Source organism: Falco biarmicus, chromosome 6 (genome assembly GCF_023638135.1).
Source record: "Falco biarmicus isolate bFalBia1 chromosome 6, bFalBia1.pri, whole genome shotgun sequence".
NCBI lineage: Eukaryota > Metazoa > Chordata > Aves > Falconiformes > Falconidae > Falco > Falco biarmicus.
Window position 1 is genome coordinate 73,889,898 of NC_079293.1, and position 18,210 is coordinate 73,908,107.

The 18,210-nt window shown below is 49.3% G+C and overlaps 2 protein-coding genes across 3 annotated transcripts in view; one reads left to right on the forward strand and one right to left on the reverse strand.

Annotated features, from left to right (window-relative positions):
- Positions 1 to 7,192, reverse strand: part of NRBP1 (nuclear receptor binding protein 1) — a 43,850-nt gene extending 36,658 nt beyond the window's left edge. For both annotated transcript variants that reach the window (XM_056342939.1, XM_056342938.1), the window contains exons 1-2: positions 7,050 to 7,192; positions 6,618 to 6,840 (exon numbers count right to left, since the gene is read on the reverse strand). In XM_056342939.1, the coding sequence (XP_056198914.1) occupies positions 6,618 to 6,824 (207 nt within the window). In that variant the 5' untranslated portion in view covers positions 6,825 to 6,840; positions 7,050 to 7,192. The remainder of the gene's footprint in view (positions 1 to 6,617; positions 6,841 to 7,049) is intronic.
- Positions 7,193 to 7,958: 766 nt separating this feature from the next.
- Positions 7,959 to 18,210, forward strand: part of PPM1G (protein phosphatase, Mg2+/Mn2+ dependent 1G) — a 28,324-nt gene continuing 18,072 nt past the window's right edge. Inside the window, exons 1-2 of the mRNA XM_056342940.1 lie at positions 7,959 to 8,282; positions 13,456 to 13,525. Coding sequence (XP_056198915.1) covers positions 8,163 to 8,282; positions 13,456 to 13,525 — 190 coding nt within the window. The 5' untranslated portion in view covers positions 7,959 to 8,162. The remainder of the gene's footprint in view (positions 8,283 to 13,455; positions 13,526 to 18,210) is intronic.

The window sequence follows — 18,210 nt, forward strand, 5'->3', positions numbered from 1 at the left end:
CTACGAAGGACTGCACCTTTCATTAATTTACCTCACAGTGGAAAATACTAGAGATAGGAAAAGAAGAATTAATCAACATAGCAACCCTGTCAACATAGCAACCCTGTACGCACAGACACACTTACAAGAGATTTGTCTCCAGGGATGAGGCAAAAATGAACCTTTCAATCTCAGCAGCCACTGAAGTGGGAGTATAATGTGGAAAGTGGTCCAGAAGCTGAGCTTGCAAAAAAGTTAGTAATACATCAAGCACAGATCAACAATCAGACAAGCACAAGGTCATTTCTTTCTCCAAGGGACATTGTTGATGGCTAGCAAGAACTCAACCACCCCAGAAATCACCCCCCAAAATTTAGGATCTGTAGAAAAGTACAACCCCTATATCTGCCACCCACACAGGATGGAGCAAGTCAGCACTTGGGCAAGTTTCCAGCCAAGGGACTGGATGCAAGCAGGACTGCAAGAATGGTACAAGGTTCACCTGATAATCTTGAGTGGCCTGACATATTCTCAGAGAAAGGACAAAGGTATATAAGCAGAGACCAGTACTCTTTCTTTCATTATCTCTCTTTTCTCCTTTAAGTGCCAGGCTATACATCCTTACAAAGCCTTCTGTTAACCATGGAATGAAGCAGCATTTGGCAAATGCTGTACCACAACTGACTGTACCTCACAAGGTGCCTGCAGAAGAGGAAACCTAGCATACCCAAGTGTGCCCGGTCCTTTTCTCTTTCTTAACCATGATAGAGATGCTCATATATATACCTACAAGGGAACCTGCTTGTACCCCCATCCACAATATGATACAGATTCACTCAATAGTACTAAATGGCTTAGTAAATAAGCACGTTACAAAGATGTCAACAAAGTATTATTATGAAGTCTTGGCTTATGCAATCACACTTTTCCTACCCATAAAAGGTATAGAAAGAAATATCGTTAATAAATAGCTCAAACACACGACAAACTACAGGGCTGTCTAAGTCTGTGAATGGTTAAGTCTCTCCCACTAATAAGAGCTTGCCAAGCCCAACACAGTAACACTGGGCTAAAAACTAAAAAGATTCTGCTGCATCAGAGCACAAGCTCTCCTACAGTTATGTTTAAGCTAGTTTTCTGTTCCATCTGTGTAGCTCTCAGGGACAACAGGCACTGAGCCCAAGCCCTCAGTTTCAGGTTTAATACCAGCCAGTGGCAGGAGTCTAAAAATGAACTCCAAGCGTGTCGCTGCAATCCATCTATTAAGAAGTTTCTATTCCTAGGAGGCATAGTAGGTAATTCTGAAGGTACTCGGACAATTGAAGGAAAATAAATTATACATGCATACTGGCTGAAAGAAGAAAATAGAATGTCACCTGGGGAAAGTAGGTTTCTATCAGGAATAAAAGCCAAAAGGGACCGAGGTAAGCACAAGCTTGGAGAGCTTGCCAGTGACTCCCCTAACCTCATGCTGTGGGTCCTTTATGCCTCTGCCACAAGACAAGATTCCCCTGTTAAAAGTTTATCTTCAGCTCCTTGCAGAGGCTAAACCCTCACCTTTGTGCATGTCAGGAAAGTAAGCAGGGGCGTGGTTACAATTGTAGAGAGGGATTCAGCTCAGGTAGGAAAGCAATCCAGTTTGCAACACACCAGGAGATCCACACTTGTAATGCATACCCAGCAGCAGCATAAGAAAGCAGATTGCCACGGTTTCTGCAGCGCTTAAGGACAGGAGATAGACGCTGGAAAATGCCTATACTGGTAATACAGTGCAGGAAAGAGCAGAGTGATACTAAGTCTCTTGTATAAGTTGTTCAACCAACAGAAAATAAGTATCCTAATGGGACATGCCACATTTACCCTCAACCCTCCCCTCCCAGCATCTCACCCTGGTCGCACCTTCACCCTTCAGGTATACAAAAACATGACTACATGCACTATTTATTGAATGTTCTACAGAGACATGAACTTTGGGGAAGGTCAACATTCTCTGACTAGTTAAAATAGGTTCTTAGTTCAAAATTTCACAGCAGCATTTAATTGCAAAAGACTAAGCTGTCACAGCAATTGCACACTTTACACTACAGAAGCTCCCTACCTCTGAGAAAAATTACAGTCAATGAACTCAACCCTTTTTTACATTTGAAGTTTAAGCAGGAATCGCGTAGAATATAGAATAGTTCAGCTAGAAGGGACCTAGAAGGATCATCTGGTCCAACTGCCTGACCAAAAGCTAAAGCACGGTATTAAGGACATTGTCCAAACACCTCTTAAACACCGACAGGCTCGGGCCATCAACCATCTCTCCAGGAAGCCTGTCCCTGGGTTTGACCGCCCTCTCGGCGAAGAAATGCTTCCTTGTGTACAGTCTGAACCACCCCTGACACAGCTCTGAGCCATTCCCTGGCGTCCCATCCCTGGATCCCAGGGAGAAGAGCTCAGCACCTCCTTCTCCATGTCCCCTCCTCGGGAAGCTGCAGAGAGCAATGAGGTCGCCCCTCAGCCTGCCTCTCTCCAAATGAGACAAACCCAGAGTCCTCAGCCGCTCCTCTCAGAACATGCCTTCCAGCCCTTCACCAGCTCACTTGTCCTCTTCCGAACACATTCAAGGTCTTTTGCATCCTGCTCAAACGGTGGAGCCCAGCACCACACACAGCACTCTGGGTGAGGCCGCACCACCGCTGAACACAGTGGGACAGGCCCCTCTCCTGACTGGCTGGGTTTGATGCCCCCGGGATGCAGTTTGCCCTCTGGACTGCCAGGGCTCACTGTTAGCTCCTCGAGAGCTGCTGCCCACCAGCACCCCCAGGCCCCTTTCTGCAGGGCTGCTCTCCCGCTGCTCCTCTCCCAGTTTAGCCTTGTGCCCAGCATTATTCACCCCTTGGGAACCAATATATTTTAAGTTATATTAGTCAATACAGATTAGCCTAGGCTGCTGTAGCTAAAATATGGCCAAGTAATTCACAATCATAGAATCACAGAATGGCTTGTGTTGGAAGGGACCCCTGGAGGTCACTTAGTTCAACCCCCTGCTCAAGCAGGCTCTCCTACAGCAGCTGCACAGGATCATGTCCAGGTGGGCTCTGGACGTCCCCAGAGAAGGAGACTGCACAGCCTCTCTGGGCAGCCTGTCCCCGTGCTCCGGCACCCTCAAGGGAAAGAAGTTTTTCCTGCTCTCCCCACGGAGCTCCCTGTGCTGCAGTTTGTGCCCGTTGCCCCTTGTCCTGTCGCTGGGCACCGCTGACAAGAGCCCGGCCCCGGCCCCCTGACACTGGCCCTTAAGGTACTTGTGTGCATCGCTCAGGTCCCCTCTCAGCCTTCTCCTGCCCAGGCTGAACAGGCCCAGCTCCCGCAGCCTTTCCTCACAAGGGAGGTGCTCCAGCCCCTCATCATCCAGTCCCACCAACTCGATGGTGCTAACAGCCAAAACCTCCCCCCGCCCAAGACAGTCCCTGCTGACTTGCTGCCTCACCCTGCACACACACCGAGCGCACTGAGCCCGATGCGCGCGGGCAGGCCCCGGGTACCAGAGAACCCGGGCACGGGTCGGGGCTGTTGCGTGACTCGGATCACTGCGGCGGAACTAGGAGGGCGCAGAGCAGGCAGCGGGAGGTGGGGGAGGGAGGGGGGCAGGGGCGGGCAGCGGGGCGCTCTGCCCTCACCGGGAGCACAACGCCGCCGGAGCTAAGGCGGTGCTGGGCGTGGCCAGGGCGGTGAGCAGCCTATGGCAGCCGGCGCTGGTGATGTAACGCTTCTCGGCCCCTGCCATTGGCTGGAGCACCCGTACTTCGAGAGACGCCCCGCCCCGCCCCACCGCTGCCGCGGCCCGCCCCAGCCCCGCTAAGAGCCAGCGGGGGAAGGGCGCGTTCGGCGAGGGGGGGGGTGCCGGGACGGCTGCCCCCGGTGGAGAAACGCGTCTGTGCGCCCGGCGGAAGGCGGCGGGTCAGCAGGGGAGCTGCCACAGCCACCGCAGGCCGTTCCACCGCCCCACGATCATTTTGTACCCAGAACCTGCCGCGGAGGCACCGGCGAGAGGCAGAGATGCGCAAGGACCCCCCGCGGCTCGTTCCCCTGAAATCTGCTGCCTCACGGTGAACAGCCTGAGCACGTACGCCCCTCCCGTCCATAGAGACAGAGCCTGCTCCCTCGGGTTCACGGGGCCCCTCTCCACACAGTCCCTTTCACCGGCTTAGGTGCCAGCTGGAGTTAAACCACAACGAGGACATCACCTCTGCTCTAGGAAGTGGGTTATGAGGAGCCTATAGCTATTCAAAAATAATAAATATAAAAGATAAAGTGAGGTTATTGCATTTCCAAATGTACATCCACATACACAACTCAAAGGAAGCAGTAAAGAACATAACACCCAGGGAATGCCAGACTACACGCAGTGCACACAATCCTACTCCTCCTGCGATCACATGTGCCGTTTTCTCCCCAGGTCATCTCATGTTGCTTCCAAGGTGGCTGCCTAATTCAGTATCCAAAGATATTGCTGAGATTAAGAATCAGGATTGCATCACTGCAGCAGAGGGCAGCACATCCTTTTCCGTGGGGTAACACCTCCTCACTGCTGAGGGGGAGCAAGTATGAGCCTGTCCCTGCGGCTGCACTGACCGGAATAACCAGTGATGACTGGGCCCTGATGCTGACAGCCCTTTACAGTGACTCCACTAGCGCAAGAGACAGTTCAGTATGCCAAGATGCTCAGAAAGCAAAGCTGTTATTCCAAAATAAATTTCATGCTGGAACAACTGCAGTGGGAAAGTTAACTCCAGGGAATGGATCAGTCCAAAAGCTGAAGACAGCAAAAAGAGTGTGAGATCATACACTTAAAATGAATGAATGTCACTCCACACAAGCTCAGGTCTAATCAAGCCACAAATTTACATGCAAAATTAAGATATAAAACATAATCTAACTGCCTGATCACTAGAAGCTGCGTGTTTTTCATATGCACAAGTCATAAGGCCCCCATGCAGGCAACTGCGGCTGGTATCAGTTAGACACCAAATCAGCAGTTCCTGTGAGGAGGTGGTGCAACCTTGACGGATGAAGGCTTGAGAATCAGAGGCCCCAGGTTTACCCCAGGTCAGTCAATTTCTTTTGTGGCCTTGAACAGTCATTCCTCTACCTATAAGGTGGAACAAAGCTCAGACATCTAACATATAGAGGCAGTTTGCCTTCAAACCAACCAGCCACTCTCATTCTGAAGCCAGAAGACAGTAACTTAGCCGTGCCAAAATGTTAGGGAACTTATGTTTGGGCCTTAGTTTGTCTGCAGATGGGGAAACTGAAATCCAAAGAAAATACTAGAGCCTACCAAATCCTACTTTTTATGTAGGAGAGTACAGAAAAGCCTGGAAGCAAATTTTATCTTTCTGTGTCAGAATGATCAGTATTAAAACATACTGAAAAGAATAAACAAACTGAACATCAGTTTTGTTCCCCAACGTCAGGTTATCGTAAGCAATATGTTGTGGAGGACAGAATTAAAGCTTCATACAGGTACCCTCCCCCACTGCAACCCCAACCACATAGCTTCACCAAAGAAAGTACATTGTTACTACACCATGCTAGAATTCAGCTTACATTAACAAAATCAAGACAGCTTCCAAGCAAGCAAAGGTAAGGAACAGCAGGGAATCCTTGACCTTACTTTGACCTCCAAATTTACATCAGAATAAATGATTCTTTCACCACCATCAGAGCCTGAACTACTCTGTGACTACAATAAAGGGTAAAATAGACAAACCTCTATGCTCAGCCCTAACTTGGCTGAGAAAAGCAGCATCAGCATTTGTGCCACAGTACTGGAGTGAACATTTTCTGTCTTTCAGCAACTACCACAGCTATAGAGCTTGCCCAGCCAGAACAGGTTTCACTAAGCCAACATGAAGCAGAAACCAGTTTGGGGAGACAGCCCCCAACAAGATAAACAGCGCACAGCAATGAGTGGAAAAAGGGATAGGTCCAAACAATAAGATCTAACCTACTTGTGTTTTCATAAAGGGCAATTCCAATACATGTACTGAGAATTGGATGTGAATAGGAGAAGCCAAGAAAGAAGTCTGCACAAACTGGCTACGCTTTATCCTAATTGAAGATTTCAAAGCAAACCAAAACTAAGGAATAATATAAAAGCTGACAATAGTGGGTAACTAGCTGCCTCCGCAGCAGGTACTGTTCAACCCCATGCTCCCGAGCAACCACCATGGGCTATCTAGTCGCCACTCTTCTTTATCTCCAGAGCAAAAGATCTGCAAGACAAGGTGCATGTAGGAGTGCTGGAGACACTCCCTGCTCAACACAGCAGCAACAGCTGGCCCTGACACCACCCGTACAGATGAGCCTGTAGCATTGTGAATGTGCAGGGAGAAAAGCAGGCCGCACTCCGGTCTCGACATTCCCAAGTCCGAGGAACGATGGCCGCGCAGCTTGCAAAGGGCCATTCATCTCCTTCCCACCCCGGGAGCAAGATGGGCCCTCACCACCCAGGCCCGGGCTGGCCCGGGGACGAGTGGAAAGAGGACAGCCGGTGGGGCGGGACAAGAGGCCGCGTAGGTCCCACACTCGGCCCGGCTTGGTCAGGGCTCCCCTGCGCACCCGAGCCCCGGGAACGGGCCCCCTGCACCCACCTCCTCACGCCGCTTTTGCCAGCGGCCGCACGGCGACTCCTCGAGGATCTCAGACTCATCCTCACTTTCCTCCTCCTCCTCCTCCTCCGGCGGCGCGGCAGAAGTCACCGGCGCAGACACCGAGGTCAGTCCTGGGCCAGATGACGAAGACTCCGGCTTCGAGTCGGAGCCGCTACTCGGCACCTGCTTGGAATCACCCTCCGACATTCTGACGTCGCAGAACCTGCGGGCCAGAGGCGCGGGCCGTGAGGCGAGGCGGCTATGAGACCAGGCCAGGCCCGGTGGGCCAGGCCGGACCGGGCCGGGCCGCGCCCCGGGCCTGCTGGCAGCGCGCAACCAAGCCAGTTCCGGCCCGAGGCAGAAGGCAATGCAGGGACGCAGTGGGAACCGGGAGGGGAGGGGGGGGAGAAGGAACGCGAGCCGCGCACTTACCGGGCTCGCCCGGCACCTCCCAGTCCCCAAACGCGTCGCTACTCCACCGACAGGCCGCCGCCGCCAACCGCCGCGCTACGTAACGCGCCGTCCGGGGCGGGGCCTCCCGCGGGACGGCCAATAAAAGCCCGGGAGCGTGCCGCCAGCCTTCGCGAATTGGCCGGTGGGCGGAGCCCCGACGCATAAAGGAAGATAGGGGGCGCCCGCGTGCTCACTGCGTGAAGGACTGTGAAGCGGGCGGGGAGGGCGAGGTGGCCTAGCCCCGGTCGGTAGCCAATGAGAGCCCAGGAGAAGGGCCGTCAGCCTCTGCTGATTGGTCGGTGGGTGGGGCTAAGTTTATATAAGGCAGTGGGGGCGCACCAGGTTCCGGGGGGGGTGGGGGGGGAGTGGCGGCGGGAGGCACACCTGGCAGCGTGGTGTGAGGGTTCGCCGTCTCAGCGGGGCGAGTGATTGGGGCCGCCCCCCGCCACAGGCAGGCGGTGGTACCGCCGATCCCGAGTTCCCTGTTCCCCCTCCCCGCTATACGATGAGCCTGCTCGAAGCGCGGCTGCCTGGGGCGGCCTCCGTCTCCCCCGAGTCGGCAGGGCGAGCAGGCCCCCGAAGGGTTACCGCAGTCCCTGGAGCGCGGCTCGGCCGGCCCGGGGGAACCTGTGGCGCTGGGAGGAGGGGGCCGCGGGGCAGCTCGCAGCCAGTGCGCAGTCCCGCGTGGGGCCCCGCCGCGCTGACAGGCCGGGGCGGAGGCGGGGGGGCGCGCCCGAGCCCCGCGGGCCTGAGGCCGCCGAGCGGAGCGCGCTGTCAGTCCTGCGCCGCGCTAGCCGCCGCTCGTCTCTATGGTAGGCGCTTCCGGCCCCTGTGCCGCGGCCGCGCGGGCTGAGCGCTGTTCCCCCTTGGCGACTCTATAGCCCGCGCTTCCGGCCGCGCGACTTCCGCTCGGCGGTTCGCTGGTGGGTGGTTCCGCCGCCCTCGCTGCCTTGCCGCCCGCGCTGGGCCGCTCGCGCCCTCCGGTGCCGCCCAGTCCGGTCGCGCGTGGCCCGGCCGCCCCCGCCGCCCCCCTCCGCGCAGGGCCGCCGTGCGCCGGGGGCCGGGTCCGCTGGCGGAGGCCGCCGCGGCGCCATGGGCGCCTACTTGTCGCAGCCCAACACGGTGAAGAGCTCCGGGGACGGGGCTGGCCTTGGGCCGCGCCCGCTGCACTTCGGCTTCAGCGCCATGCAGGGCTGGCGCGTCTCCATGGAGGTGAGCGGGGCAGCGGGTGGGGGCGGCCCACTGGGCCCCCGGCGCTGCGAGCCCGGCGGGGAGGCTTCCTTCTCCCCCGGCCCTTGCTCGGCGTCCTGCGCCGGGAGGCGGACGGCGCGGCGGCCCCGCCGGCGCCCACCGGTGGGACGGGGAGGCGGCCGGTCTCTCCCGCCGGCGCCAGGCGCTGAGGCCGCGGTGTCCGTCGGTAGCGGGGAAGGGCTGCCGCTCCCGGTGCTACCATGGCCTTGCCGGAACGCCGCTGGGCTGGCGCTTGTCCCGGCTCCCGCGGTGAGCTGCCGGGGAGACACCCCGCTGCGTGGGGCGCGGCGCGGTTCCTCGGCGGGGGCGCGCCTGGCACAGGCAGTCCGGAGAAATCCCGGCAGGGAAGGAGAGATTTGGGTTAAAAAGTGGAGGAAAGGGCAGTTTAGTGCTTGGGATGAAGCACTGAATGAAAGCAAATGAAAAATCCACTGGGAAAATCTCTGCTTTTCTTTCCAGGCAGAAATGAAGTGTCAGTCTCTGTTCTCTCTCTCCCTGGTTTTTGTTTTTTTTTTCCTTAGGTGAATTTATTGGAGGATTCTCCATTGCTGCTCTCAGCCTCCTGTAGCCAGTCCTGGCTTTCCCATCCTACTAGCTAGGCTAATTATGGGGCAAATGAATTACCACAAGATAGAAATCTGACTGCAGGAGCCAGATGTTTGCCCACGCTCCTGCCGGTGAGGGAGTCTGTTGGAACTACTTTGTAAAGCTGCTTGTATAAGGGCAATGTCAAGCTGCTGGGACTCCTCAGCCTTGCAAGCAGTTACTCGTTCTTTGAATTTAACACCCTCTGAGTGCCATTAATGTGCTGCTTTATTTTCCCTTCCAGGCAACCAGCAAACAGGCTAAATTAAATAGGATTAGTATTGGTCCCTACAGCCCCTCCCAGGGTACTACTTCTCTGAACACGGTAAAGCAGCCTTCTTGTTTGTAGCCCTTTGGCTAGTTTGGAGAGGATGTTCCATTCAGACTGCTGGGGACTGAGGTTTTGCAAATAGTTTCATGAGCAATGCTATCAGATACTTTATTGCTACTGAAATGTTACAGTGGTCTTAACTGGTGACAAAACGGTGACCAGGTGTTTCCTCTTTTCTGTGTGCATCAGAGCTTTGTGAAAGTGTGGGCTCACATTTCCACGGTAGAAGAGGCAGGAGAGTGCTCTTAAGATATGTGTGTACTCAGCTGACCATGACTGCTGGTGTCTCAGCTCGTCCATCACAGTGACGTCTGGAGGGGTGAAATGGTGGCACAGAGACATTACTGGAGCACAGAGGTGATACGCAGTATAATCTCTGCGAGGGGATTAGCTCGTGTAAGAGGCTGAATGCAGACATCGTTCTGGCATCCTTGGTGCACAGAGGTTGGAAGTGTGTGTTTTAAGGAGGCAGGCTTGGATGAGGGTGAGTAGAGAGTTGCCCCTGTTTATAGTGGTGGTGGGCTAAAGTAGCCCTCCCACAGGTGGAGCATTGGCTTGTAATTTCACTTATTTGAGGTCTGTTCTTACTGCTGTTGACCTTTATGGAAATTGGATGAGGCCCAGAGCTTGCAGCTGTGTTTTCTGCACTAGCCAACATCTCCCAGGCTTATCTCCCTGTTGGTAGAAGCAATACTGAGGCCATTGGTGTAGACATGGTTTTGTTATCACGAGAAATGAGAAAAGATGGCATGAGTGCTTGCGTTACAAGTTGAACCTGCTGTAAATTGCTTTGAAGTCTGTAACGGGAGAGAAACATGTTTCACATACAGCTGAGCAACAGTTCTGTTACAGTTTCTGGCATTCCAGTGCTATGTGCTCTTCTCTGTGTCTTGGTTTGTGTTTTTTCCTTTTCTTCATGTTTAATTGTACTTTTGCTAATGTAAGGCTTGGAGAAAGTTCTGGGCAAATGTTTATGCTTAAGGTTTTGGTTATGTGTTGTGTTAGTGAAACCAGTCAGGGCGTGTACAAGTGGTACGACACAGGCATTTTTGGGTAGTAGAAATTTGTATAAAGGAGTTATCTGTTGCCTTTAAGTCATGTTTTAGGAGCCCTCAGGTGACGCGTATACAGGACTCTGAAGAAATACTGTAATAAAAATCCATTCTTAGTCCAGAGAGGTTGCTTTGTGAGTATGGAAACATTTTGGGCAGATGAGGGACCCAAAAGATAAGGATACCAACCAAAATTAGTGTTAGGTACTATGAGTGAATAAGAAAAGGAAAAAAGCTGAAGACAGCTTTATGGTTCAGGGGGGAGAGCTCTGGGATACAAAGGTGCATGAGGCACTTTGGAGGTAGTGGAATGGGGCCTCTCGGAGCTCTTTGCTGTTGTTCTGACTGTATCTCCAAGATGAGACACCAACAACTCGTGTGTGCAGCTTCATTTCACTCCAGGGCTCAGGAAAAAAGGCCCTTGCTTCAAAAAGTGCAAGAATTTGGTTCAAAATATGAAGATTTATCAAACTGAATTTGATGTTTCTCAGTACTGCTGTAGAACAGCTGAGGTAGCTGGGGGAGACCTAGAATCCCTTGAGGGGAAGGCTAGATAGCAGAAAGCTGGCACCCAGGTTTTGTGATCTGTTGCTCAGTCTGAAGAGCATGAGGTGATGGCTAGCTTGGAAGGCAGTCACTGCAGTGAGCTTACCAGGCCTGGGAGCAAGGATGGAGACTGGTAACTGGCAGCCCCTTGTGCTGGCAGCAGAGGTGGTCTGAGTGGTGGTCGATCGGGTGCTCTCTGAACTGCTTGTACCATTGAAGTTGCCGGGGCTGGTGTGCAGCCCAGCTTGAGGAGCCAGTGGCCCTCCTGTCCAGAGCAGTGTAGAGCAAGCCCTGTGCACAGCGCAGGAGCTGAACCCACTCCTACCAACACGTGCTGGCCGTGTCTGTCTGCCCTCCTTGACGGTAGCACCCTGGTTCGGGGTCAGGATGAGTTGCGGTGAGTGCTCTACAAATGGAGTAGAGAAACGTTTTTTGCTGCCAATACTGGGTTTCCTCCCTAGCAGCATCTGCATTACTTGCTCTAATTAAACTGCTGTTTAGTCACCTGGGACTTAGCCCAGTTAGTTTGTTGTGGTTTTGCTGTCTCACTAGCTTCTGTAAATGCTCTGAAAAGTGAGCATTAAAATGCTGGTTCTTTGTTTATTCTTATTTTCATTTGCTATCTCCAGTGAGCTGTCTGGTTAAATTTCCTACATTATAATTCTGAGTAATTTTTTTCATTTTGAACTAAGATTGTAATTTCAGACACTTATTTTCATCACAGTGTCAGGAGTTTCATTGCACTAAGTACTGCATAAACCCTGAGCCTCTCTTTTTCCTGTTTTCTTTAGCACTTGATAGAAATTGCAGGGGAATAGGGTTTTTGTCTTATAAGATTGTGGGACTCCAGAGGGCAAAGAGCTCTTATCCAAGGACTCCTACAACAAAAATGAAGAGCTCAACAGTTGCTTGGCTGCACAGCAATTGTAGCATACTCTGTGTGTGTGTATGTATATAGAAATTCTGTGTTATGGCTGGCATTGTGAACACATCCAAATCTTTGAGCCAGCTGTCTTGGATTAAGCACAGTGGTTTTGGGGCAACTGTAGCACATTTAACTTCAAGGTGGTGAACTTGAACCACAGCAGAGACTAGATCAAGTCGTTTGAAGTATCACATGATTGTTCTTGAACAAAAGCATGTGGGGTGTGGTCTGCCAACAGTAAGTTGGTAGGTTAGGGCTTGAACTTTAAGGAATGTCAGGAGATTAGTTGGGCAGGGGGAAGGTTTAAGAGAAAGATTCAGTCCATCCATCAGTTCTAGGCCTTGCATTGGAACAGCCAGGTTTGGTTTGCTTACCTATAGGGCAAAAGAGGTCAGGCACCTGGCTGTAAAATTTGGGTGGTGCCTTCCTCAAAGTCTGATGTTCTTGAGAGACCTTGTGGAGGGGAAGGTTGCTCAGTGTATGTAGCTTGTATGTTGTTGATCTTTGTAGTTTGGGGACGTGCATGGGGAAAGGTTGGATGCAGTTTGATATTTAAGCCCAAAATGCCCCTGGGACACACCTTTCCGCTGGTTTGCCCCTGGACCTTCTCAGAGTTTCTGCATAGTTGCCAGAACCAAGATGTATGTCTTACCTTAGGAAGTGATATCTGGGTTTGTACTTTGGGTTTTGCACTATTAGTTGATTAGTTGCTTGTCCTTTGCTCAGCTGCTTAAAAGATGCTTGAGAGAGGCCGGGCTTTTTGTCTTGCTTGTCAGGTAGTGGCACCTGAGGCCAGCAGTGCCTTCATGGAGCATCGCACATGGCAAGAAAAGCAGAAAAGAGCCTTTGTCCCAAGAGAAGGTTTTCCAGACTGGTTTGTTTCTTCTCACTGGATGTGGTGGTAATCCTAGGTCCTGCAGGGCTGCCTCTTTTTTGGGCTGTTTGGGTAGACAACTGCTGCTGTCTGTGACCATATTCACCAGGATAAGTAAAGGCAAAGCTATATTTGCTTCAAGGCGTGAGGTCAGGAGGCTCCATATGTGACCTTCTAGCTTTGTCAGTGCATCAACGTGGCTCTTCAGTTTGCATGGCTCTTGTTTGGCAAGAACGGGAGAAGAGAGCATCTATGGGAACAGCCAGACTCCACAGGTGACCCTAAGCCAGTTGCATTCGTCTGTGTGTGGGAGGTTGCCAGTATATTGGTACCAGCATAACTTGTATTTCTGTAGTTATGCTCAGCTGGACAGCCCTCACCTCCGTACCAGTTTGTGCAGTAGAGCATGGCTTGCTGCCTCATGTTCTTTAAGAACTGTGAGCTACTACAGTAATGCAGGCCTTGCGAGTACTGGGAGCAGAGGAGTTTGATTCTGGCTTGAGCTTGGCCATACCTAGAGTTGTTGTACTGAGGATCTGAAGGGGTTTCCGGTACAATCGCATGGTGTCAAGGCTGCGTTACTGCTCTAGTGCAGAGAGCACCGTAACATTAAAGATCTGTGCCCCTCCCCCCCTTTGGAGACAAGTGCTTGTCAGGTAAGCTTTTGAGAATGTGAGAGGAGGCTTTCTTACTGTTCTTGCTCTCCCTCCAGATTTGAGAATCCCTGTGTTAGTGCTCGTAGCCTCGCTGTGCCTTCTACCCACTTCTCTATGGGGACTAGTGCAATCCACATCATTCCAGACTTTTGCTCTCTCTTTCAGGATGCGCACAACTGCATACCCGAGCTGGACAGTGAAACAGCCATGTTCTCAGTCTACGATGGACACGGAGGTAACTGCATCCACTGTGTTCTCTCCAGAGCCCTTCAGTGTGGCTCTTCTAGGCTGCTCAGTGGCTGATGGGGCAAACATCTGTCTATCACTAAAAATCCTGCTCCTTCTTGGGAAACTTTTTTTTTATATCATCGACTGAGGTTCTGAAAGTTCCTTAGGGTTTCTAGAAGGAAGAGCATGGGTTGATATGAAATTGAAATGAGATTTGCATTCCATCTTCTAAAACTTTTAAGAATGGTTATTTTCTTGGTGGATCAGCCAGAGAGGATAGTCACAGAAGAGTGTCAGTAAGAAAAACTACATGAGATTGGACCAAAGGTCTGACTCTAGTCAGTATGTTCTGCTGGTTGCCAGTACTGGTTGCCCAAGACGAGTGAAAAAACAGAACAGGCAGATCCATTCCCTGACACACTTTCCCAGCTTCCATCCCCCACAGGTTGCAGCCATTTTATCTTATAGACGTGCTTCTGTCGTCTTGGTGAGCTAATTCTTCATGAATTTGTCTAATTGCATTTTAAACCAGGTTTATATGTTTGGTGATTGTTTGTATGGGATGTTTTGCTTAGAATTGTATTATTTGAAAGAAGAATTTGATCTAAATCTGCTGCCTGATAATTTCTTCCAGTCAGAAGACTCCTAGACTTTTCTCTGGTTGTACACAGCTGTACTATTAAATAACAGCAGCACCATTTTCTGGCCCTGAGGTCAATTGGCACAGTCTGGCCACACTGATGCTGTTAAGCTGTCTTAACATTTAGCCTAGTGTGGCTGCATTCAAACTAGCTCTTGGTTCCTGGTTCCAACTACATGCTGAACTGTGTCCAGAGATTACGAGAGTGCTAACTAGCTTATGCCATGGATCATTCTAGTAATTCTAATAAATTTTAACACAGGTGATGAAATGCCTGAGCCGCGGAACTTACTAGGCTACTGATGCTGGACAGAGCCACAGATTCCAAACATTGTACCACAGCTGTGATTATATTTGTCCTTTATTTTTTGGGCATGGTCTAGCTCTGCAACATGCTTTTAGTTAGGCTGACTAGAACTGCCTGTACCTTTCAAGTTACAGATATACTGTGAATTTATCATGACGTTAAGTGTTTTCTGCTTTGTTCACAGTTCCTTTCCTAACAGCATGTTGGATGTTTTGATACAAATAAACTGTAAGATGACATTTTCAGAACTCTGTCCTCAGTTTCCTCCAGATCTTTCCTTAAGTAGTAATAGATGAGTTTGAGTCCATCCAATGTATGTTTGGAGGTTGGTTGTCTTTTATGTTTTTTTCTTGTCTTTGTCAGTGAGGAGTTTTATCTGCCAATATCATGTAAAAGCGCAAGATCCTACTGTTAAATTTTGCAAATTATTTTACTTTTGATCATCCTGAATTTGATCATCACTTCTTACTGACCTCTCTTCCAAATTATTTATGTAGATGTTGAACCACATAAGTCTTAAGGAACTCTGCCAGTGGGCCTCCTCCATTTTGAGAGCTGTCTGCTTCTATCAAACCTTACTTCTTTTCCCATGGCAGCTTAGTATTTGAAACATTTGATGATTTATAGGAAAGCGTTTTGCAAATCTATATGAAGTAGATCAACTAAACTGCCTGTTCTCTCCTGCTCGTTGACTCTTTGAAAGAACATTTACCAGTTCGTTACATTCTCTGCTGTATAGTTAACCCCTGCCCATCCTATATGTATCCGTATATCTGCTTATTCTATTTATTACCATTTCTAGTGTTTTCTGTACTCACATACTGGATATGCTGGTACGTAGTGTTGTGAACCCAGTTTCCACCACTCTCCAGCTCTTACATTAATTCTTTTTTTGGTATGGTATGTATGTCTTTCATTTTGCTGATAATGGAGCAGATTCAAGTGGAAGGTTACATACCACAGTTCATAACTGCTTGCTTTCCTTTGGAACTGAGTTACCTAATTCTGCCAATTTGTAAGTAAGAGTTTAAGACCTTTTTTTGCAATAGTCCTTATTAAAATGGTCAGGCTGAGTACGTAGATGACAAGTAGCTCTTCAAAAGATGTCATCTCAGTGTGAAGCATTTGTATTTAATGTTTTGAAAATATTTTCCACCTGAACTTCATCTTGGAGTGTGCAGAGACCTGGATGGAGCAACTGCTGATATCCTGAAAATTATCTTTTGAGAACACTGGGATAATGGGTTGGTTCTGAAAGGCAGGGGAAGGACAAAGGAAAAAACATCTAGGGATTTAGCAACTACAACTTAATGTTATTTTTTGCAGAAGCTCAGAAACCATTTGTAAGCATCTAGCACATATAAAGATAAGTAGCATCTAGCAAAAACTGGTCAAGAATGAATAATATCAAACCGATCTTCTTCAAGATCGGTGTGCTAGACCTCCCTGTTAGCTGAGAAACTATTTCATGTGTTGGGTTTTAGGAAGACTTTGAACACTTACAACATTGCTGTTAGTGTAGGACATGAAGCAGTATGTTGTTTGCGGGTTTTTTAGTACAGTAGGAGAGATTCAAGATAGACATTAGGGATTAGGCATTAATCAGAATGGCAAAGCACTGGCATGGTTTTCTAAAACTTGTTTTCTGTCTTGTGTTTTAGACTTGCAGTGGCTGAATCTCTGCAGCTCTTCCTAGTCAAACCTTATCAGGAAGTATAGTGATATGGTTGAACCTGACTCTGAAGAACAACTTTTGCTCATCCCTACTTTTGTATGATTTTATTGATGCACTAGTTCTTCAGTTTGAAATTATTGCAGTTCTGTCCCATGTAAAAGAAGGTTTTAGAGTGGGAACCTGTCCAAGCTGTATTAGCTGACACTGCAAAAAATTAATTTAGCTTTTCTTTTATACCTTGCTCATCTGTCAGCCTTAAACAATCCAGTAAGCTTCCTGCTCCAGACAGGTTGGCAAAATATTTTATTATTGTGTTAATTGAAAAAGCAGGGGCGGTGTTGTTGTTGGGGTTTTTTTTCTTATGGTTGGGGGGGGGGGGTTCCTATTTACCTTTACATTTCACTCATCAGTTTTTCTTTTGTATTTTCCCCCTGTGGACGAGACTTCCAGTTTTTAAATGATGCTGCTGGTTTTTTGCTTTCTCCAGTTTGTTTTTTACTTGCCCTGGCATCCCTATCCTCAAAGCTTGGAGAATGATATATGGGTACTGTGCACCTCCAGTATGGTGTTTCTTATCAGGCTCCGTATCTATCTACACATGCTTTATCCTTTTAGCTCTTTTTTTTATTATTATTTCCTTTTGGTAAGTGTCTTCATTGACACATAGTTCCTCCTTTTTGGAGGTCAACATTATCATAGTGAGGTTTTCTTTTTGCTCCTACCAGGGTTTTCATTTGAATACAGCAAGCCAAGCCCTGTTGTAATTTTTTCCCAGTTTATATGCAGAGCAATGGATTTCTCTTGCCTTGTTCTTGGTCATAGTGCTGGTTTTGGCCGGGGTTGAGTTAATTTTCTTCACAGTAGCTGGTATGGGGCTGTGCTTTGGAGTTGTGCTGAAAAGTGTTGGTAATTCAGGGATGTTTTCGTTAGTGCCGAGCAGCACTTACACAGAGCCAAGGCCTTTTCTGCGCCTCACCCTACCTGCCAGTGAGCAGGCTGGGGGTGAACCAGAAGTTGGGAGGGGGGGACACAAGTTGGGACCCCAGTTGACCCAAGGGATATTCCATGCCATATGGCATCATGCTCAGCAAGAAAACTGGAGGGGAATGTTGGCAGAGGGGTGCTGCTGCTCTGACTGGGCATCAGTCCATTGGTGGTGAGCAATTCTTTTCATTTGCAGTGCTTGTCTGTCTTGGGTTTTGTTTATCTCTGTTACTTTCCTTTTTGTGACAATTTTGTTAATATTATTATTGTTGTTGCTATTTTTATTTCAATTATTAAACTGTTCTTATCCCAACCCACAAGTTTTCTCACTTTAACCCTTCCAGTTCTCTTCCCCTCATCCTGCTGGGGGGAGTGAGCAAGCAGTTGCATGGTGCTTAGCTGCTGGCTGGGGTTAAACCACAACAGTCCTTTTTGTAGTGCCCAACATGGGGCCTGAAGGGTTTGAGGTAATAACAGATTGAGCAGAGCATATTAGAATGGGTTTTATCTGTTAAAACAGTTGCAGGTCACAGTATTGATTTATGTTCTTGGTATTACTTTATCTGATCTATGCCATGGTCTCCTTTTTCTTTTTTCTTTTTTTTTTTTTTTCCTCCATATACGTTAAAGATTGATGTTGGCTTTGCAGCTTGCTGTGCTTTGTAGTGATTAGTTATGCTTTGCCTGGGAGATTTGTTATTAAAGCACTGACCTTGAGCTGGTGTTTGGGCTCTGTACTGAAGCCATTACTGTACTGTGGGTACCATCTCACAGAGACAATTAACAATTACACTTCTTCCTCCGAGAGGATTTTTTGTGGAAGTAGTACAGAATGGCACCTTCACTACCTCCTTCTGTGATGTTTTCTCCCTTGTTACAATAACTTCTCAGTATCTTGAATATCCTTGGGTAGTTAAAATACATCTATTTGTATTTCTTAGGAATATTGCTTTGGTTTTGTCTAAGGTTAACAAGCAATTTAGGAATATGACCCAGGCTCCGCAAGAGTATTGTCATGGGTGGCATAGCATATGGGAGAATATGAGCAGGTATCTAAAGAACATCTGGCGTCCAGTGGTCTGGAAC